Source organism: Zophobas morio, unplaced genomic scaffold, assembly GCF_036711695.1.
Source record: "Zophobas morio isolate AGI-343-1 ecotype UQ-CSIRO unplaced genomic scaffold, CSIRO_AGI_Zmor_V1 ptg000025l, whole genome shotgun sequence".
NCBI lineage: Eukaryota > Metazoa > Arthropoda > Insecta > Coleoptera > Tenebrionidae > Zophobas > Zophobas morio.
In genome coordinates, this window is record NW_026972130.1 from 296,728 (window position 1) to 319,791 (window position 23,064).

Consider the following 23,064-nt stretch of genomic DNA (forward strand, 5'->3'; position numbering starts at 1 on the left):
GTGCTGGAAAAGGGACGTTATACTATTACTTTTCACCGTGAGTTTGTATTGAAAGCATTTAAAGGGATATAGGTATATCAATAGGTCGAAGATAACTCAAATTAATTTATTGATTAAACCTTTTCCTGAGCTTATTCTTCAAGAACGAACTGTGTTTTGTCGCGCCTGTTCTAAACCGGTAAGTATTTTTACATCTGTCGACGTAGTACGCAGTTTTTCTATTTACAAATACGTAATACTTTAGAATCACCGGAAAAACTTTTTGTTAGAATATTTCGAAAAATATTTAAAAATAAATTGTTACCAAAATAATAATTAAATAGTGGATTACTACTATTTTTTAATTTGTTCTGTTTATATTTATTTTTTAGTATAAGAATATTATCTTTAAAAAAGTGATTTATGTGTTAGTGAGATGTAATTAAACACTTTGCAGTGTGATTTATATATTTTTTTGTAATAAAAGGTACGCTCGGGAAACCTGTTTTTGTAATTTATAAATAAATTGAGTTCGTTTTTAAGCTTTTTTTTTATTTTTGGAGCATATGCAACTGCATATCGCTGCATATATTAAGAAAGTTACTGCATATTTGCATAAATTTGGTGCATATCATATGTTCATATTTCTCAAAATTTTGCTACATATTTTCCGCTCTCTAGACAGGATTTTTGATACACCATGTATATTTGTGGTTTGGATAATTTAAAATAAACTTCTTTTTTTGCACCTTAAATGGTTGATCGTAAAGTCCACAAAATCAAAGACGACCTTTCGGTTGAAAATAGGTTAAGTTTTTATTAAACACACTCTATTTTTAAATAAAACTAGAAAACAAATTAAATTTTTTAAATAAGCTGAAACGACACAACGTATTATTTAGTAAAGGAAAAAAAAACAATTACAGAAAATTTGTGCGCTGAGAAGGAACGAAGCCATCACTATAAAATTTAGGGTAAATCTACCATTATAGTTCTGTTACTTGACCAGTAAAAAACAAAGACTTGTTAAAGATTCACGAAAGTAGATTTGAATAAAACAGTGTTGTCAAATATCCGCGTGAACTTGAACAACACGTGTACTTCGTTCTTCCTCGAACGATGTCAACGATTCCCTATATCGCATACAATTACATATTACAACCATATACAATATTCTAATAAAATTATCGATCAACACTTTGAGGTGAACCATAGGTTCGCAAACTTCAACTAGAACACCCAGCCGTAGATCTAAAAACCTAGAAAACCGTCATTACCTGTGAGATTGTATTCTACCTGTGGTAACTTAGATCTAAGGTTGTCATTCATCGGAATTTCCAACCTTTTTTTTTGCAAATTGCATTAACAATTCTAATTAAAACTATTATTTATTATTATCAAAACGATATTCTGTCTTCGTGCACATCCATCCCGGTCGTTGCCTTTAATAGATTGATAATTTAATGCAGAAAAAGAAACAATTAAACACAATTAACAAATTATTTGTTTGTTACGGTTTTTTAGAAAAGTAAGGCGACATGTGTTTCGACAGTCGTTACTAAGAACTTGACCCATGATGGATTGCTAAGACAAATTAAAGAATAAGTGACCACTCGAGGATCATGTCCGATCCACTTCTTACAGTCTGTTTTCTTCACTCTCTGCGTACGATGAGGAGTTCCATTGAGGTGGGTGGGTTCAAGTTCGGACCATCTAATCTCCTAATAATCATGCCATGACTGAGAAAAACGACTGAGAAAATACAGGTTTTTGATTTTTGTGAAAACTTGGTTCTATGCATGCACAGAAAGTATCCCGACGTACTTAATGGTATATCTTCCAAAAAGAGGTCAAAGATTGAAAATCTAAAATATAAAATACACTGAATCCACGATTACATAATGTAATAACGAACTTACCCTTGATTTCGAAGTACGATTTAGTTTTTCATTTTTATCGAATCAGCACTGAGACAACCGTTTATAGATTTGATGTGATAAAAGGTGAATCTTGTAGTTCGTTCATCGAAAAGAAGCGTGGAGTAAATTGATTTTGGTGTTTTATTTCAATGTTACGATTTGACAACTGGGGCTAAATAGACTTTCTGAAATTTCATTTCCAAGGATGAAGTCTTTTAGATAGCAGATTAAAGTAAAAGTTCTTACCTTTACACATGAGAAAGATTTTTTACCCAGGTCAAACCAAATTATTATGTTTATAACTGCAACATTTTTAAATAATTTCCTTTTTACGACGTTCAGTTGTACACGAGAAGACAATTTCAAAAACGTTTTAATAGTGGACGAATTTCCTGCTGGTGATGTGGATGCAGGAATTGGTGAAAAATCTTCAGTGGAAAGACCGAAGACATGCGACCTTCTTCTGGAAACTCCACGTTCTTGTAGTGTAAGTTGCTTTTTCCACATAGACGTCAGCAGTTTTTCGATTTGTGTCCTTAAATTTTATGATTTGGCAGTTGGGCTAAGTAAACCTGTTTCTGAAAAATTATTTAAAAGTGAGAAGTTTGTTAGACGTTATACTCACTTTTGTGTATAAGAAAAACTTTTTAGACAGGACACACAAAAAATCTCCAGTGGAATAACAAAATAGATTAAAGTGTCGTTATATTCAAACAAAGCGGTGGAAACATGAAATCACCTTCTGAAAAACCACCCAGATGCTTGAAGTTAGCGTGAAGCATATTTCTTGGATGGAGTTGGGGAGATTCTTTGCGCCTATTTGGTCATTGAAGCTGAAGACGCTTTCCTAAGGACTTTGTAGAAAGTATTAACACTGTGGATAAAAATAGTGAACTTACCTTAAGTAATGAGGGTTTCCCTTGGAATGTTCACAATACTAAAAGCTCATGAAATTCAGATTAGGAATAAGAAGACCTGATTTACAAAATTTAACCCATTTTATATAGCAGAAGGCTGTATTTACACAGACAGTTGCTTATTAATTAAACGTGAAGTATTAGTAGTTTCAATTCTGATGTAGGTATCTTTGAGGTATTTCAAAAAATCACAATTATGTACAAAATTGAGTACAAAAATATACATTACTATTATATAAATCTAAGTAAATGAAATGAAATAAATTAAGATATAGAGCCGTTTACCAACCAGTCAGATGATGGGGAACTAGAGAATAGATTTTTTGGTCAAGATAGAGCTCTCATTCATTCTACTTACAACGACCTATTCTTGACAAACAAATCAACATCGAAGCACTCACTGCTGGTGATGTGGCTGTAGACATTTTTGTGAAAAGTTTTTACAGAAATAAAAGTGTCTTTATATATGCTTATGGAAGCGTGCTAATTACGTTGCTAAACACAACCGGAATGTGAAAATTGGAAAAATTAAGATATAGTAATTAGATGTCATACTATTAAAGACTGATAACTTCCAAAGTCTTGACGTCAAAAACCCAACCACCAAATCTCGCTGTACAGAACATATCTAAATAGCAACGACAAAAACTTAGCACATAAACAACTGGAGAATATATATATACAAGAAAATGTGACTATTTTTGAAGATCAGATGAAAGCAAAAATCAATATGATTAATAATATTAGAGTCGACAAATTAACTAACAAGCTTATAACTTAAATGTAGCCATCAACAGTAGCTAAAGTTACTACTGTCCTCCATAGGAGTAAAGGCTGATGATGAAGGTATATTCAACAAGTGTACCCATATATTCGCAAACTTTTGATTTGATTACGAGTCAAAGAAAGAGAGAAAATTGTGGTAATAACCTCTGCATTGTATTTGTCCCGAAAGGTAACTACCAATTATTATTAACACACGGATGTTCAGAGTAGAGGAGACTGGGGAGAGTTGACACGCAGGGAGGTTTTATACACTTTTAAATTACGCGGCCTTCTATCAATTTCTGGGGCTTGGAGTTAGATACATTCAATGGAAAATTTAATCTCGAGTAAGCTGGATTTAAAGATTGATTTCGGGGTTTTATGTCCCGTAATCATGAGTTGTCATTAGGAATTCTGGAGGCTACAAGTCTATTCAAATCTATTGTCTTTAATTCTCACAGTGTCCAATTATTTTTTTCAAAATCTGCTCACGGTCTTAGAGCGTGACGGTTTTGGGTCAGAATCTATTTAGAATAGAAATAAACTTGTATAACAAAATCCTGGTGAAACAATGTAATCAAAAAAATATTCCAGAACTTGTTGGGAGGATATTCAGTCGAGCATTCGTTCCTAGAAGCATCATTAGTGTTTTTTTAATGACTGGAATATATCCGTACAATAAACATGCTTTTGACGAAAATGATGTTACCGGATCAGAAGTGAAACAGGGAACGATGTAGAGCCTGGCTGCTGTCATTTTTCCTCATATTCTGAACTTGATAAATCGGTAGATTTACAAATAAAAAATGTATTAAAAACTCCGGAGGAAATACGACTGAAACTGAACAAAAAAAAGGGAGGTCGAAAATCAGAAAAAAACGAGGATTTTAACAGACACTCCTAGGGCATTAGCAGTGGAGTACCAGCACAAAAGAAAAGTTCAAAAGAGCATGTGCAACAAAGTTGTAAAAATCAAAAGGGCACTAGTGGTAGAAATGAAAAATGCAAAAAATATTATCACCGAATACCGGACGTCTAATCGTATTTCGAAATAAACAGTTGTCCATCAAGCAGAATGAAGAAACATAACCAAGTGAAGACTAAGAATGACGCTGCTTGCTTCTATTGAAACTCTTTGTATTCGAAGCCGAAGGAACGCAAAATTGTGAATGTATCAAACCTTCCCCATTTTCCCACTTAGTTATTTGCATATTGCAATTAATATTTGGAAAAGTAATTTAATGCATGAATACATCAGCTAGGATTACTTAGGTATATTTATAAGTAGAAGTCTAGAAGTAACAATGAATGTTAGGAGCAAATTCTACCAGAGAATGAGAAACATTTTTGTGTGAAATAAGTTTCAAGAAAATATAAAAGATTAGAATAGATCCGCGCATCAAACAAATGAAGAGAAAGAACTTAATACAAAACTAAATGTTTCTTCAATAAACACATTGCTAATTATCTAAACGTACAGTTGTTTCTTACCTAAAAACGACGCCTTCACATAAATCAGAGATAATAATTTTAATTCCGTGCTACTGTATTAAAAATCGTGGTTTTGATTTTATTTTGAACATGCATGTCGATGCCGTTGTCTATAAGTAATTTTATTATCATTCTAGTATCTCTTCTCGAACATAAGGCATAATGCAAAGCGTTTTTGTTGTTTTGATCCAGAATTTTCATTAAAGCACCAGAATCTAACAACGTTTCTACATTTTCATAAACACCCTGTCGACATGCAAGTTGTAAAGCGGTCGCTCTATAATGATTTTGTAAATCTATATCGATGCCATGCTCAGTCAATAATTTTATTACTTTTCGGTTGTCTTTCTGTGATTCTGATGCATAATGCAAGGTGTTTTTGTCGTCTTTATCCGTAGTGTTAATAAAAGCTCCGATATCTAACAATAATTTTGCATTTTCATAAACACCTTTTCGACATGCAAGATGTAAGGCAGTAGCACCATTTTGATTTCGTAGATTTACGTTAATGCCGTTCTCAATCAATAAATTAAGTATGTCCCGATTGTCGTTGTGCGAATCTGAAGCCAAGTGCAACGCGTTATTCCCCATTTTGTCAGTAATGTTAATCGAAGCGCCGAAATCTAACAATATAACTATATTTTCATAAATACCGTTTAGACAAGCCAGTTAGTAAAGTTAGTAAAGCGGTAGTTCCATTTTGACTTTGTGCGTCTACGTGAAAACCTTTTTCAATCAACAGTTTTATTGTGTCTCGATTGACTTTCAAGGATTCTGAAGCATAATGCAATGCGTTCCTGTTGCCGTTGTAAAGGAGTCGTGCTGTTTTCATTTTCTGAATTTACGTCGACGCCCTTGTCAATCAGTAATGCTATTATATCTCGATTGTCTTCGTCTGAACACAATGCATTGTGCAACTCGTTATCTTTCTGATTGTCCATTATGTTAATCCAAGCTCCGGAATCGAGCAACGTTTCTGCATTTTTATAAACACCCTGTAGACATGCAGCATGTAAAGCGGTATTTCTATCTTTAGATTGTGCATTTACGTCGATGCCTTTTCCAATCAATAATTCTATTATATCTTGGTTATCTTTACGGAAACATGATGCATAATGCAACGGGTTATCGCTTTTCTTGTCCCTAATATTAATCGAAGCGCCGAAATGTAACAACATTTCTGTATTTTCATAAACACCCCGTAAACATGCTAATTGTAAAGCGGTCGTTCCATTTCCATTTTGCGTATTTAAGTCGATGCCTTTTTCAATCAGTAATTTTATTACTTCTCGATTGTCTTCCCGTGATTTCGACGCATAATGCAACGCGTTCATTTTGTCCTTGTCCACAATGTTAATCGAAGCGCCGGAATTTAACAACATTTCTGCATTTTCATACATAACACCATTTAGACATGCAAGTTATAAAGCGGTCTTTCCAGTTACGTTTTGTACATTTAAGTCAATGCCTTTCTCAATCAATAATTCTTAAAGTTCTTGTGTTGGAAACTTGATCATGTGTACCCAGTTCATGGCATTAGTAATGATATTTTGTGCAGTCGTTTTAATTTACTTTCATTGCAATGTAGGCGTGATCTGCTTTACATTAGGTTCATTTATAATTTATTGCACAGCAGGATCAATTGCACACAGATCTTATCTTCTCTAAATTTCTGTGACCCCACTGTTCAATTGAGATCGATTCAGTATTTTTATACTCCTAAACCGAATGCAACTGTTATAAGGCACTCTCCTATATTTAACAGCTGTCGTATTATCAACTTCTTTTCTGATTATTCCGATATTTATGCAATGTCTCTCTCGTGTATTATTGCTATTGTAATTGATAAGTACCATTTGCTTCCTCATGGCTAATCGCTGTAAGTACTGATATCTGTTCTATGGATGGATATCAGGTTGTGATGATAAATTTGGGTCACTTGTCGTTGCATGAGCTTCTGATATACTAGTTACCAACACGCAAAAATTCAGTTTTTTTTTTAATTAATTACTAATTATTAATTACTTCTTTCATACACTTCACGCCTCCTTTAAAGCTGGCTTATAATTGGGTTCCTGTTAGCCAGCTTAATCTAAATAATAATAATATATAATAATAATAATAACATATAATATTAAAAATAATAATAATTTTTTTACATCTCGATTATTTCTCCGTGTTATTGATAGATAACGCAACGCGATCATTTTGCCCTTGTCCACAGTGTTAATCGAAGCGCCGGAATTTAACAACATTTCTGCATTTTCATAAACACCGTTTTCACACGCCAGTTGTAAAGCGGTTTTTCCATTTCCATCTTGTACATTTACGTCAATGCCTTTTTCAATCAGTAATTTTATTACTTCTCGATTGTCTTCCCGTGATTTCGACGCATAATGCAACGCGTTCATTTTGGCCTTGTCCACAATGTCAATCGAAGCACCGGAACTTAACAATTTTTTTGCAATTTCGTAAGCACTGTTTTCACACGCCAGTTGTAAAGCGGTTTTTCCATTTCCATCTTGTGCATTTACGTCAATGCCTTTCTCAATCAATAATTTTATAACATTTCGATTGGTTTTCCATGATTTCGACGCATAATGCAACGCATTCATTTTGTCCTTGTCCACAATGTTAATCGAAGCGCCGGAATATAACAACATTTCTACATTTTTATAAACACCTTGTTTACACGCCAGTTGTAAAGCGGTTTTTCCATTTCCATCTTGTACATTTACGTCAATGCCTTTCTCAATTAATAATTTTATTACATCTCGATTGATGATCCATGATTTCGACGCATAATGCAACGCGTTCATTTTGTTCTTGTCCACAATGTTAATCGAAGCCCCAGAATTTAGCAACATATTTGCATTTTCATAAACACCGCTTTTACACGCCAATTGTAAAGCGGTTTTTTCATTTCCATCTTGTACATTCACGTCAATGCTTTTCTCAATCAATAATTTTATAACATTTCGATTGACTTTCCACGATTGCGACGCATAATGCAACGCGTTCATTTTGTCCTTGTCCACAATGTTAACCGAAGCGCCGGAATTTAACAACATATTTGCATTTTCATAAACACCGCTTTTACACGCCAATTGTAAAGCGGTTTTACCATTTCCATCTTGTACATTTACGTCAATGTCTTTCTCAATCAATAATTTTATAACATTTCGATTGGCATCCCATGATTTCGACGCATAATGCAACGGGTTCATTTTGTCCTTGTCCACAATGTTAACCGAAGCGCCGGAATTTAACAACATATTTGCATTTTCATAAACGCCGCTTTCACACGCCAGTTGTAAAGCGGTTGTTCCATTTCCATCTTGTACATTTACGTCAATGCCTTTCTCAATCAATAATTTTATTACATCTCGATTGTTCTTCGATGATTCCGACGCATAATGCAACGCGTTCATTTTGTTCTTGTCCACCATGTTAATCGAAGCGCCAGAATTTAACAACACTTCTGCATTTTCATAAACCTCGCTTTTACACGCCAGTTGTAAAGCGGTTCTTCCATTTCCATCTTGTATATTTACGTCAATGCCTTTCTCAATCAATAATTTTATTACAACTCGATTGTTTTCCCATGATTCCGACGCATAATGCAACGCGTTCCTTTTATCCTCGTCAGCAACGTTAATCGAAGCGCCGGAATTTAACAATATCTTTGTAATTGCGTAATCACCTTTTTGAGACGCCAAATGTAACGCTGTCATTTTATCTTTAACTTGTGCATTTATATCAAAACCCTTTTTTATAAGTAACTGAACTGTTCTTTTGAAGGCGTCTAGGAATTGGGAATTGTTATTCTGTGTGTCATCTTTATCTTTTGGGCCAATAACTGCTGTTTCCAAGAGATTGCCAGTTATTTGGTGTTTATGTAGTTTTGTTTTGACGAGACTTGGATTTTTTTCAATAACTCCAGAAAGTATGTTAGGATAACCCATCTGTGCTGCGTAGTATGCTACAGTGTCTTCCCTATAACATTTAAAAACTTCTTCTTGGATGTCATTGAACATCAACAGTTTTCTTTCTAAAATTAGTTCGATTGGATACAGACACTGTGCTTCAAGGCAGTAATTTAACCAAGTGAAATTGAAAATATCACTCTTGGCGCTAAGCTGAATCATGTGGTTCTGTTCTTGTACGAGGATTTTTGTCATATGCACAAACCAATCAAATTCTCCATTAAGCATTACAAATTCGTCGTATAATTTGATGTGTTCGGGAGGATATTTCATTCCATACGAACATATGAGCTCCCATGGTGTTCGACCGCCTTGATCTGCCCTGTTTATTTCATGTTTGTATTTGTCGAATTGTTCTACATTTTTATAAACGATAGATAAATGTAAAGGATTGTTTTCTGCTAACATTACGTCAAACATGAGCCGTAAATTTTCGTATCTAACTTTAAATATTACGTCTTTCAACAAAGCCGCTTTTTCTTTGTTCTTTTTCAGCCAGGTACACGCAAAGTATTCCGCATAAGTTTGATGCTCAAACACAGCCTCACCACTTTCGTTTATTTCCTTGATGATTCCATTTACGTCAAGCTTCTCTTTAAAATGGGTTATGACATCTTTTAGTTCCTCTAAGTTCACATTTAGTTTCTTAAAGTCTTCAGTCTCCAGACATGTTTTTAAAGCAATAACTTCGTATTGTTGCAACGATGCTTTTATGTTGCCAAACATATGTGTTTTCGTGCTGCTTGCTATTTTTTCATTATTAGATATTATTTTTCCCTCGAAAAACAACTTATACATTTGTGTTAACACAAAAATATCTTGATCTTCGATTTTCTTGTAAGCTTCGTCGTTGTTGAGAAACATTTCTGCGATTATGTGTAACTGCAACGGGATTCCTAGGAGCTGTTGGCTATTGTTAAGGTCCACGCTAGCAAATACGGCATTTAAGATTTTTATTACTTCTTCTTTTCTGTATTTTTCTGTCAATCTTTTACGCATGTACTTTTCTTGCTGTTCTTTATTTAATTGTTGTATCTCTACTAACACCGTGTTTAATGTGTCTGAGACTTTTTGACGTAAATTTTCTCTTGACGAAATCCATACGTTGATACCATTTGATGACGCGTCTTTAGCAAAATTTAAAACACAGTCGATGCAACTACTTTCCATTTCGTCTAATCCGTCGAGAAATAAATACAACTTTTTATTTCTGAGCATAGTATTCCTAATTTGTTCTTCTACAGTTTTTTCTTTTCTTTCTGTATTTCTTAAAAAATAATTCCACATTGCTGTTGAATCTGGTATCTTTTTCAAAAATGAATTACAATTTATCAGATCAACGTAAGTTGCCCAATAATGTGAAGGGCAATTGTTATAAAGAACTTTGATTAATGTCGATTTGCCCATTCCGGGTGGAGCACAAACAGCGTTAAGTGGGTTATCGAGATAACGTAAAACATCCGCTTCTGGTATATTCTTGGACTCGTGTATAATATCAGGCGGTAGTTCGTTTCCTTTTATTAAAAGTAAGGCACAAGTTTCTTTATCAAATACTTGGAATAGATATGCGTTTGATTTTTTGGATTTTTCACAAACCCGAAGAAATTCAGCATGTGTTAATTTGGTTTTTGTGGAAAGTATAATTACGTTGTCATCGGCAACATATTCTGGGCTAAGGTAGACAGAACATTCAACAAAATTATGTTTTTTATGTGTTAATGTTAGATCTTTAAATGTTGAGTCGCAATTAATTATTACCACTGCTTGATTTCTCTGTGATTTATAAATGGTAAAAATTTTCTCTGCCTTTACGAAAGTGGTAGATACATATCTTGGTATGTGTAATTCGGGTAACTCTTCTCTTTCATTTCCTATTATGTAGGGTGCTTGAGACATCTTCAATAGTTCACCAACTCCAATATGCTTAGCAATTTCCCTGTCAATGTTAATAAATTCTTCCAAACAAACTGGTTCTCTTCCTTGTAAAGAAATTTGGAAATTCCGCAAAATGTCGCGATAATATGCTTCGTTGCCGGCCTTGTTCCCCAGGTCAGATAAATCTTCGAAAACTTCCATCTCATCGAACTCACCTTTCATAACGTTGCCCACCAAGATAATTTGTTTCTTTTCAACACTTTTATTCATTATTTTCATTACACATTCGACTGTTGTTTTATTCGAATCGTCTACTTTTACAATCAATGGAACTTTATCTAAAAACCATGCCATCTTATTTTGTTCCCTTATCTTTATTCCAAATTTTTCTTTGGTTTTAATGAATTCTTCATCTGGGATGTTTAGATCCGGCCATATATTTTCGATAATATTTTCTTCACTACTTTCCACAATGGTCAATGAGTAATTCATTATTGCTTTCCTGAGGTTTTCTGTTTTCCTATTTTGTTTGCCGTTGCTTAAATTTTTCATGTAAGGTGAGACAGCTACTTCAGTTAATTTCGCAATGACGTCATCTTTATTCAAAACAAAGCTCTTCGACCACCATTCGCTTATAAAATGTATAAAAGAATCGTAAATGTTACATTGTAACATCTCGTGCAACATTTTTTCTACTACCATCTTAGTATTATGTATGTTATTTTGTTCTGTAAAAAAATAAAACATCTGAGTTTTATCTTCTAGCCTTTGCAGAATTTGAAAAATACTTAACGAATTTCTTTGTTCAACGTTAAGAAGCAAATCTTCATATTCAATATTATTGCATACTTCTAGATTAATATTTGCCGCTATTTCGGTACTTTGCTTAATATATGTAGAAGAATTTGTGTAGACGATGCAAACAACATCATCCATGATATTAAGAGAAGATAGAGAATTAAAATATTTTTGAACGCCGAAGTCATGTTTTGGATTAAGTAGATTGTTCGTTGTGATGGACTTTCCTCTTTCTTTGTGTTTGAGTTGAATGAGATAAGTGCGTTTTTTCGTGTTCTTGAATGTAACTGTCAGTCCGATGTCGTCAAAAACTCCATGTTCTTTGTTGTTCGTAGTCATTTCAAAATCTTCCACATCATCGCGCGCAATTAATTTTAAAGCATAGAATGCACACATCATTTGTTCATATTCTTTGCCATGATCTACTGTTCCTGGTAGTTTTTTGTATGTGCGAAATCGGTCCCTATGGCACTGAAAAATATTAAAATAGTTTACCTTCTCTAAAAACATGTTGCAGTTCAACGTGGTGCTAATTTATATTAGATTCCCTTTACTGGACCTGATTTCAATTGCAAAATTAGTTTTACTTCTAATTATCTTTCAACATGTTAATAAAATTTTACACAAAAAACTTATAGACAGTCTGTTCTAAAACGTAATAAAAACAATGACGTTTACAGAATTTCAATATTTCTATGCGTTCTCAAAATATTAAGCCGCGTAGTTTCATCTTGGACGCCTTTATGATTTATTGTTATAAGGGGTAATCATAAATGATTGTAATCGAGTAGTAATTGAATTTTAATCCGCGTATCTTTGATAGATTGGTAGATTGATATATCCAATGTAATGACAAATGTAAACGCAGTTATCCATAGCGTTTAAGGTAAAGACATACGTTTACACATCCAAAGCTGACCTGATTACAATCAGTATTGATCACCCCATATCTACATTACTATCATTTTTTCAAAAAATGGCTAGTGCAGAAAAACAAAGTTTATTTTTTCATTTAATAATTATTCCTATAATTAGCTCTAAAACTTTAAATTTGTCACACGAAGTATAGAATAAGTGGATTTACCTTTTCTGAAGAGGAACAGATTGTCCTAGGTTGCCGAGTGATCGAGCCTGAGTTCATGGTGAGAGAACGAGAGAGAGAGCTAGAGAGAGAAAGTGCTGAAAATGTTATATGATATTAGACATTACAAAAGTAAATGTAATTCTTTAAAATATGATGTGAAAATATCCAGTATTCCCGGGAGAAACTGAGTGTTTCTAATGTTATTTAGACAAAACTAAAGTCTCTAAAAAACCGATCCGTGCCAAAGCATTATTTTTGAATAGTGATTTATTTAGTAATTTTTGTATGGACACTCCTTAATTTTCAAAAATATAATATAACCCTACAGTTCATTTCTAAAGGAGCGGAAAAAATTAGGCAACATAACACACACAAACTAAAGATAACTTCGATAGCATTTATTTAAAAAAAATGTGTAATCGTAGAGTCCATATTAAAATAAATGCTGAAAGATTTTATATTATAAAATAATGTGCCAGACAGTAGTTAGTAGTAAATTTTATCAATAGTAATTAAGTGTCAAGATTGACTGCATAATGCTCGTGTTCATCATAATCTAACAAGACACTTTGATATAAAATTAAAAAAAAATGTAAAATAGGCACATCAACAATGAAATGTATTTTTTGGGTTGCATTATTTTTTCCACTCATTTAATTTCGAATAAATTAAATAGATTTTGTCTGAAGTAATAGAAAAAAAAATGGTTGAAGGTAATTTCGTCAGAACTTCCCTCGTTCCTGAAGTATGTTACATACAATAAATCCCGTTTCTTTGAAAAATGATAAAATTTAATTTTGCCGAAAATTTTATTTGTGATAATTTCTATACATTGAAAAAAATATATGTAATAGCAGTAACTGTACGTGGTTAGTAGAGGAGCGGGAAAACATCCTGATATGGACTTGGGGAAGGTACAATAGGGCCAAAGGCGAGGCCTAAGTGCCGGCTGGCTACGGTCAGCCCCCATAAGTTAAGAATCCAGAATCCAGACCAGCCGGTTATGTTGACATAAACTGTGGTACTAAAATTTCTATTTTTTTCCAAAAATTTGGATACTTAGGGTAAAAAATAAAGACGGATACAAAAACCACACGTACAACAGTATGTTATTGTATAATCTTTAAGACCTATTCTCAGTTAAAAAAAAAAATGAGTTACGTCATTTAATTGTCGGTGGGGAAGATTAGACAAATTTTGGTTAGCATGTTAGGGTCCACACGATATGCATAATACACATACAAAATTTGACAGCAATCGGTCCAGGTAGTTTGTTTCGGAGATCACGTATCTAATAAAAATCGACACAGACAGTCGACGAACGACAAACAAACGGAAACGCGAGACTTATTTTTTAGAGTTTGATGTGAAAGATACCAATACATTTCGCTACATCATTGTTGACTCCCATTACTGTCCTCAACAGACGAAAGCAAGCCTCAATTATTTGGTCAACTAACTCCTTACCTTACCATTAGTTTGAATAAGGAAAGGTTCAACAAAGAGTTCAAAATCATTAAAAATGTAGCCAGATGGTAGGTAGCAGTTTTGGAATAGGACTAGTTGATAAATTATTTAATAAGTTTAAATTAAGAAATCGGTTGTTCAATCAACTAGTTTTCATACAGAAAACCCAGATAAGACGTTTTTTGGCACAACCTTCTTTGCTCCTTTAGTAACAAAAGGACTAGAAAAGATTGTATATGTTTGTATATCCGGACAAAATCTGCAAGGTCTTCTCAGAAATCCGAAAGATAAAGTAACGTAAAATGAAAAGTCGAGGATGTACAGCATATTATGGAAACGTGAGTACAAAAAAATTGACAGTTATTTGTGAAGTCTACGAAGCCTGAAAAACCTATTTTATATTATCAGAATTATATGGCAAAAATGAACCTTTAATCAAACTTATAAGTTGCAAAGATTGTAGACAATAATATGTACATTGAGCATACAAAAAGGTCAATTATCATTCGATTCAAAGAGCACCAAAATGTGTTTCTGCCTTATAATAACTAAAATATATTTTTAAATAACCAATACTTACATTATGACAGAATTTAATGTCTACGGGGTGATGATCACAACAATCTTTGATCTATTCTTTCTAGACAAACGACAGACAAATATAAAAAGCTATAAATTTTGAGGTATTTATTGATGAAACATTTATCTAATCCGACTCTATCTGCAAAGATAAGTAAGTTATAAATTCGTGGAAGGAGATTGTATATCTACTTAAGGTATTTACAACTGGTGTCGCAGCGATTCGATATAGGCCAAAACCTACAGAGGTTCCAATAACTTTAGAGATCAAAGAATAAATCGTACTTCTCGAGCATAAACAAATGAAAAATTATATTATGGAGTCACTCTGGCGAATTATCAAGTTCATGTTTTTCCAACATTTCAAAATTTGTAGAATAGGAACCTTTCAGTCTCCTGTTTTCGTCGTTCTATGGTCTGTCAGTGATTTTATTTGACAGATAAACTCTGTGAACTCCAGAGATATGGAGAGGGAAAATGAACTTCCCCTTGCGCAGACACAAAATCCTTGGTAAAATTGAAAGCAGCCATTTTATCAGTTGACTGTTGCCAACATGATCACAAATCACTAACAGAACTTGATATCCCTAGACAATTGCTTGATTATTTAGCGGGAAATTTAAAAACATTAATTAAAATCACCTAATAATAAATCACAACTAAAATATATTCCACCTTACATAAATAAATAAACATAATTATACTTAAATATATTTATTGATGCGAAAACAGTACCAATTACGTGTACACATGTCTAACACAAGGGCCTTGAGCAAGACATGAAAGTCTTTCGCTCAAATTAAACATTCTTATTTACATGTAGGCATTAATTATTTTGTTTAATAAGACTATATAAATGGCCTTCATCGATGGCCGCCGTCTCGAGTGCGTGGGTCCTCTAAATTATGAAAAAGAATGCTGGCATGCCGAAAGTTTTAAAAAATTGTTCATCGCTTGGAAGTTTGTTATCGGTGAGTTGCAAAATTTTTCGTATTTGCAACTCACAGTAACAACAAGTCTTTACAACCCCAGCAAAAGGTTTAATAAGCCCACCTAAAATCAAAATTTTGTTAATACTTAATAAATAACTATTGTAAGTATTTGTTTTACCCATGTTTTTTTTTTGTCCAATAATCTGTAAAACTGTAAGTCACTTCCTCGTGTTTCAATGCAAGAAGAAATGCAGTCTGCGCACTTAAACGTCTTCACCACCATTTTGACAACATAGCTACCAATATATGCCACAACGTTTTCTGCCACTTCACTCAGCCCAATAAAATTAGACGGTCATAGTCATGATCTGCAAGTGCTTCAGTCAAAATATCGAGACCATATTTTTTCAAGACAAACACGTCAACTGATTGTTGAACATTTGTGCTCTTTTGCTTTGGGCCACTGCTAACTGAGAGAATACAGATGGTGCAAAGCACTTTACAATTTCCTTCTTCCCTCGTTATGTTTGTAAATAGAAGCAATCATCTAAAAGTTTTACAAAATTGTAGAGGAGTAGGGTTATTGTTTCATCCATTTCTCGATCTGAAAACAGAAAAATAAATACAGATTTGTGTAATTCCAGTGCATAAAAAAAGTAATACAATTGTTTCTTTAAAAAGCTTACCGCACTGAGCAGAAGAAAATTTCCAGATGATCTTAACTACATTTATATGTTAGGAAGTAATTCAAACTCTTTCTACTAACAAATTCATTAAAAATTCCCATGAACGACGTAACGGAAATAACAAAGCCCAGAATTGACGTTTTTCGGGGCGTGCACCACAAAGGCCTGCCAGTGACATCCTTCAAATTCAGAAGATAGTCATTGGTGTCGGTGAGAAATGGTCGCCACATTTCTTCATTGTTTTCTCTCAAAGATGTCTTAAAATTCTTAGCACGTACACTTCGGGAATTGAGAATATCAAATAAAGAATCTATCCTTCTGATGAATTCTATTGTTGCTTCACAACCTTGAAAGTCACCAATACCAAGATTTTTTAAAAATTCAAGTGCATCCGCAACAGTCTTGCTAAGAGTTTGTGCTGCTAAACTCACCTATAATAGAACTTAATTATTAATGTCAATAAGGAATATTGTCAGGAAAACAACTTACTTTCAGTTTTGATGTTGCCGCCACTCCAAATGTGCCTTTTTCAATTTGTTTGCAACATTTAGGCAGTGGCGGCTCGTAAGCTTCTGATGAGGGGGGGCAAAAACAACAAAGAAAATAATAATAATAATAATCTTCATCGCCCAACAGAAGTATTGATATTGCTTAGCAATAAGTTTTGACAACATTTTTAATAATAAAAAAAAAACGTACTGAAGAAATAGTATATTTAACAGTTAAATTAAAATTGAAAATTAATTATACTTTTAATATACCTATGTAGGTAGGAATGCAATAAAATTTTTCAAACCACTTACCTACTTAGTTACGAAACTTGTTTATAGATGAAATCCATTCTTCTTTCTTTTTGTCTCACAAAATTCAATTACTAATTCGTTAAAGTTCTGGGTTGAACGAATTAATCTTTTTTCAATCGAGCACATTGCCAACGCACACAGTCTACCTTGAGCCTGGTATTTCTAAAAAGTCTTTATACGTTTAAGCGTCGAGAAGCACCTTTCACATTCACTTGTTGTCATCGGTATTGTACAAATAATCTTCAGTAACTTTGTACAGTTAACAAATTGTTTTCGTAAAAACACTGTAATAATGTTACCTGTTGCATTTTCAAATTCATTTCGGTTATATAACACACTAAGTTCTTGTTTTAAACTATATTTGTCTATATTGAAGGTATTAGCAGCCAGTTGCAGCTCTCTCTCTGGAAAGGCGAGCCGGTATTCAGAAAATAAATTAAGTTGAAGCAAAGCACTGATTGAGAGATGGTCACTGTTCGAAAATCGATCATCAACAGTATTTATTATAACGTCACAAACTTCTTTTGCTTGAATTTTCAAATCTACTTCTCTTGTTTGGTGGTGCATTTTCTTCTTCTTCTTCTTCTTCGACATAGTAGTCGTAATCAATGGAATTTCTTACCATCTGAATGTTACTTTTGAATGTTGAAATATATTTATGCACTTTTACAGAGTCAACATTGCGTTGCTGAAGTTGATTAAATAAGATATCACAGTGTGGCATAATCTTATTAAAAAAATGGAGCCAAAAGTTAAAGTGATAGTCAACTAAATCATTTTTAAGACCAGAAGCCTGGTTTATTGTTGAACGGTCAATTTCTTCATCAATAATTTGATCCAGACATGTCATGATATCGTTTTTATAAGAATATACCGTCAAAACACAACGGGATTTAAAATTCCAACGTGTTTTCGAGAATCTTGGAAGTCGTTTCTTTACAATATCATCAAGAACCGCCGTGCGCTTTGCCGATCTTGAAAACAATGCCGAAAACACTTCAATATTGGCAAAGAATATTTTCACTTGCTTATTCTGGGACGCAGCACGTTCAATTATCAAATTCAGCTGATGTGCGTAACAGTGAATAAACCGTGCACTTCCATAGATTTCCCGGATTTTAACCTGCACTCCGTTGTTTTTCACGCTCATAACGGAGGCCCCATCAAAAGTCTGTGCAACTACTTTTTCGGGAGTTTTGTCCATATTCAGTTTTTTCAGTTCATTCAGTATAACTTCGCTAATACCATCTGCCGAGTGATTTTCTGGTTTAATAAAACCTAGAAATCTCTCATATATTTGGCCTTTTAGTTCATAACGAACAATAAAAACTAGCTGAGATATTGTAGCGGCATCTGTAGTCTCATCTGCTTCTATCGCTATGAAATCTGCTTGAAGAATTTCTTCATATATTAAATTTAAACAAACGGCGTACATTGAATCCAATATTTCGTTTTGAATGGTTTTTGACAAACCTGTAAAAACTTTATTTTTCGTTTTTTCAATGTGCTCTTTCAAGTTCTGGTCCAGTTCTGCGGAAAAATTTACAAGACCTCGAAAAATTCCTTCTGTGTCGGTAAATGGTTAGTCAAAATGTATTTGTTCATCTTCCCTAAAAAATTTATGATGTCACCTCACAATTTCGCTAAATATATTCTACCTTAAATGTGTAAAGAATGATGAGTCCATACTTGTGATTTATCACTACATTAAAGTTTTTTGGATTTGTTTACACGGGGTGTCTCAAAAAAATAATGACTGAGTCAATTTATTTTATTGATTAAATCAAGAATTGCAAAACTGAATACTTTGAAATCTTGCAGATGTTTTGAAGTTATTTTAAGAATCTTAACTTTTTAATCAAAAGGTATATGTTTATCAACCCAAAAAAATGATTACGTCATCTCAAAATTTTGCCGAATAAAGCCTTTCGAAAATGTGCAAAATATATATCAAACTATACTTGTAATTTATCATTGCATTCATATTTTTTAGATCTTCTTAAACAGGGTTACCCAAAAGAAAATAATGAATCAGTGAAGTTATTATTGATCAAATTACGAACGAGCCGTGACATCCAGAGTGAAAGCGAATTTATTGAGATATCCCGTCACAGAACTCTAATGAGAAGAATCTATGATAGACATAAAGGCACGGTTCTGAAAGCGAGGGAAGTACTGTCTAAACTCTTTAGACCAACTTTTTCATTAGTTACAAATTAATTAAAGGATTAAATTTCTTGGGTAAAACACACAAATGTAATAAAGTGCGAAACTGAGTTGCTCATTTTCCTCACTGCGTACAACGAAAGCTGTTTATAACGTAAGGAAATGCTTGGTTCCCTAAATTTGTTTGGTTTCCACAGTCATTTACATTTTAAATTGTGGCGCCTCTAGCACTACTTTTTATAGCGGTGTATTTGCTGCTTTTTCTGTCAACTAAAGTATGGCTGGAAATAGTATATGTACCTAATAAGAATGGACGCTTGCTAAAATGTACCAAGTAAATTTCTTTGCACAATAAACCCATTATTTTTATAAGCGTTAATGGGACTCTTAGTCAATCCAAAAATTATACATCGTTTTTGGTTTTCTAAACGTGGAACTATTTAATAGGATCCATTCTGTGAACGGCTAATATCATTGTAGACTTTGCATGACTATAAAAAGCAGGTCCTGTGTTTCCATCTCTTTGTCGTTTATTTTATCAGACATATATGTTTTCTCGTGAAATTTTAGAAGTGTTTTGGGAGTGTCGTGTATATGGTAAGACGGTAATAAAAAAATTGAGGACGTAATCTCAAAATTCTGCGAAATAAATCCTATTTAAGTTTACAAAATAACATACTTCTATACCGGAAGTATGTAAATCCGCCGTTATTTATTACACCAACATGCATATTTATGCATAAGAGATTTTAAATTGTCTAAGACTTACTAATCAACTTAAAAATTGATAAAATCTAATTATCCTTTTCAAAAATTTGAACACATCATCTCAAGACTTTGCTAAAAAATACTGTTTAAATTGTGTAAAACATTAGGAATCTACTTGTGGTTCATGAATGCATTCATACTTTGACTAATTATAATTAGTCAAATCAAGAACTTGTCACCTCATTTTCTCGAAAATCTGGTAACATGGTACTGCTATTATTAGTATTACACTACACCTATCCAAATTGATATGCGCGTCTTTGTTTTGGTTTGATGAATAACATTACCAAAAATTTTGTAATGAAAAAACTCACTTAAAACATACGCATAGCATGCTTCCTTATCCTTACTTTAAGCCTACTCACATATTTTTATTATTATAACTTATAGAAGTTATCGCGTAGAAAATTCAATTTGACTTCACAATTTTTCGAAAAAGCTGGATCTCTTAATCTATAACTTCATGGGTAAGAAAAATTCTGTCTAAGTCACGTTGAACCAATTTTTTATATTTTCTTAAAAAACGCGAAAAACAACCGATGTGTATTAAAATAATTTCAGGACAATTTCTTCGACTAGAGAGATGGTTTTTCCTAGGTTTTACTTTTTCTGGTCTTGTGGAAATTTTACACGAATAAATCGGACTACTTCACTTATTACGATGACGGTTATGATCATATAGATAATAACTGATAATACTATCGTCGTGGCACCAACATCATTTATTAAACAATGTAATCGTAGATGCACTCAATCAACAAACAAACAAACCACACCCCACAAAGTCTAAGGAGGACAAAAGTTTATCTAAAATTAAAAAAATTGGTCTAAAGAGTTTAGACAGTACTTCCCTCGCTGTCGGAAACTTGACGACTGCATGCCTATTGTGTTTTTTTCTCATTACATTTTTGTAGTGGGAATTTAAAAAAAATTGCGATGACGTCATCAACATTTTTGCAAGGACACGTATATCAGTTGGGATAGATGTAGTGTAATACTAAGAATAAAATTATTGTATTCCCAAATTTTCGGGAAAATGAATTGGGTCGTTTTGAATATTGATTTTTTATATTCAATAAAATAACGAAACAATTTACTCACGTTTACGGCAACTGAAAATCGTTTATGTATAAACAACCTTAATTTAAGATGACAAGCGTAACAGCATACGTGAGAGTCAAACAGAGAAACTGTAAACAAAACGACCATCGGTTTTATTGCTTCGACTTCCGCTTTTTATATAAAACATTGGGTTTTATTTTAATTCTTGACGGTGAAATTCACAATTGGTTGATTATAAACATGTCTATTTCACATTCGCGGAACCAAGTGAACGAATAAAACAAATGCAGGTCTGTAATGTTAAAGTCGATGTAAATAAACGTGCTACCCTTATGTTTCAACCGAGTTTTTCCTTTAACAAATTTTGTGTCTACCAAATTGGGTTGGTTGGGGTGTAATACTAATAATAAGTGTTGCCTTTAATTTAATCAATAAAATAAATTGACTTCATTAATTTTTTTGAACCACCTCTTAAGAAAATCTAAAAAAATATGAATGGAATGATAAATCACAAGTACAAACTCATCATATTTTTTGCATTTTAGATAGGATTTATTCAGCAAAATTTAAGGGTGACGTCATCAATTTTTTTAGGAGGGATGAACAAATACATTTTGAACAAAAGTTTACCATGCTTATAATAACTTTAAAATATTCCCAAGATTTCAAAGCATTCGGTTTTGTAATTCCTGATTAAATCGATAAAATAAATTCACGCCTTCATTAATTTTTTTGAGTCACCCTGCATATGCAAATCCAAAAATATGAATGGAATGATAAATCACAAGTACAGACTCATCATATTTTGTACATTTTAGATACGATTTATTCGGAAAACTTTTGAGCTGACGTCATCAGTTTTTTGTAGAAGATAACCAAATATATTTTGACTAAAAATTTATTATGCTCTTTATAACCTTAAAACATCTGCAAGATTTCAAAGCATTCGGTTTTGTAGTTCCTGATTAAATCAATAAAATAAATTTACGCATTCATTAATTTTTTTGAGTCACTCTGTATATGCAAATCCAAAAAATATGAATGGAGTGATAAATGACAAGTACAGGCTCATCATATTTTGTACATTTTAGATATGATTTATTCAGCAAACTTTCGAGCTGACGTCATCAAGTTTTTGGAGGGGATAAGCAAATATATTTTGACTAAACATTTATTATGCTCTTTATGACCTTAAAACATCTGCAAGATTTCAGAGCATTCGGTTTTGTAGTTCCTGATTAAATCAATAAAATATATTTACGCATTCATTAATTTTTTTGAGTCACCCTGTATATGCAAATCCAAAAAATATGAATGGAGTGATAGTTCACAAGTACAGACTCATCATATTTTGTACATTTTAGATATGATTTATTCCACAAACTTTTGAGCTGACGTCATCAAGTTTTTGGAGGGGATAAGCAAATATTTTTTGACTAAAGATTTATGATGCTCTTTATAGCCTTAAAACATCTGCAACATTTCAAAGCATTCTGGTTAGCAGATTAAAAATTAAATTTCAAAATGTTGTTTTATAATTTTGATTTTTTTTCCAAAAATCTGGACGTTTCGGGTGAAAAGTCGATTCAGAGTTGTAAACTACATGTGTAGGACTATGTTATTTTATACAATTGAAAACCCATTTACTATGTACAATTTTGAAGTGACGTCATCGCTTTAGTGGTGGGGATGATTCGACAAATTTTGGTTAGCGTTTTACCATCTACATGATATTCTTAATATAAGTACAAAATTTCACAACAATCGGTCGAGTACTTTCGGAGATT

At 32.9% G+C, this 23,064-nt stretch overlaps 3 protein-coding genes and 1 long non-coding RNA gene across 6 annotated transcripts; all 4 read right to left on the bottom strand.

Moving 5' to 3' along the window:
* Nucleotides 1-770: 770 nt before the first annotated feature.
* LOC135135934 (uncharacterized) lies at nt 771-14,932 on the bottom strand. Of its 3 annotated transcripts, none has more exons than XM_064065055.1 (7): nt 14,862-14,932; nt 12,815-12,893; nt 2,798-12,201; nt 2,524-2,752; nt 2,145-2,476; nt 1,899-2,083; nt 771-1,844 (listed from the first exon to the last, which is right to left on the bottom strand). In XM_064065055.1, exons 2-3 carry the CDS (start codon nt 12,869-12,871, stop codon nt 7,159-7,161), a joined length of 5,100 nt encoding a protein of 1,699 aa, XP_063921125.1. In that variant the 5' UTR covers nt 12,872-12,893; nt 14,862-14,932; the 3' UTR covers nt 771-1,844; nt 1,899-2,083; nt 2,145-2,476; nt 2,524-2,752; nt 2,798-7,158. The 3 variants fall into 3 exon arrangements, with proteins under 3 accessions (XP_063921125.1, XP_063921126.1, XP_063921124.1); XM_064065056.1 differs by having other exon boundaries at nt 2,524-2,745; nt 12,815-12,909; XM_064065054.1 differs by having other exon boundaries at nt 12,815-12,909.
* LOC135135775 (ankyrin repeat domain-containing protein 35-like) lies at nt 5,111-5,662 on the bottom strand. Its single transcript, XM_064064896.1, has one exon. It carries the CDS (start codon nt 5,660-5,662, stop codon nt 5,111-5,113), a length of 552 nt encoding a protein of 183 aa, XP_063920966.1.
* On the bottom strand, nt 5,803-6,471 carry LOC135135776 (ankyrin repeat domain-containing protein 1-like). Its single transcript, XM_064064897.1, has one exon. It carries the CDS (start codon nt 6,469-6,471, stop codon nt 5,803-5,805), a length of 669 nt encoding a protein of 222 aa, XP_063920967.1.
* A 696-nt stretch (nt 14,933-15,628) lies between the features above and the next one.
* On the bottom strand, nt 15,629-16,903 carry LOC135135931 (uncharacterized). Its single transcript, XR_010281638.1, has 3 exons — nt 16,479-16,903; nt 15,971-16,396; nt 15,629-15,913 (listed from the first exon to the last, which is right to left on the bottom strand). It is a non-coding gene; the product is annotated as an uncharacterized LOC135135931 (long non-coding RNA).
* Nucleotides 16,904-23,064: the final 6,161 nt, after the last annotated feature.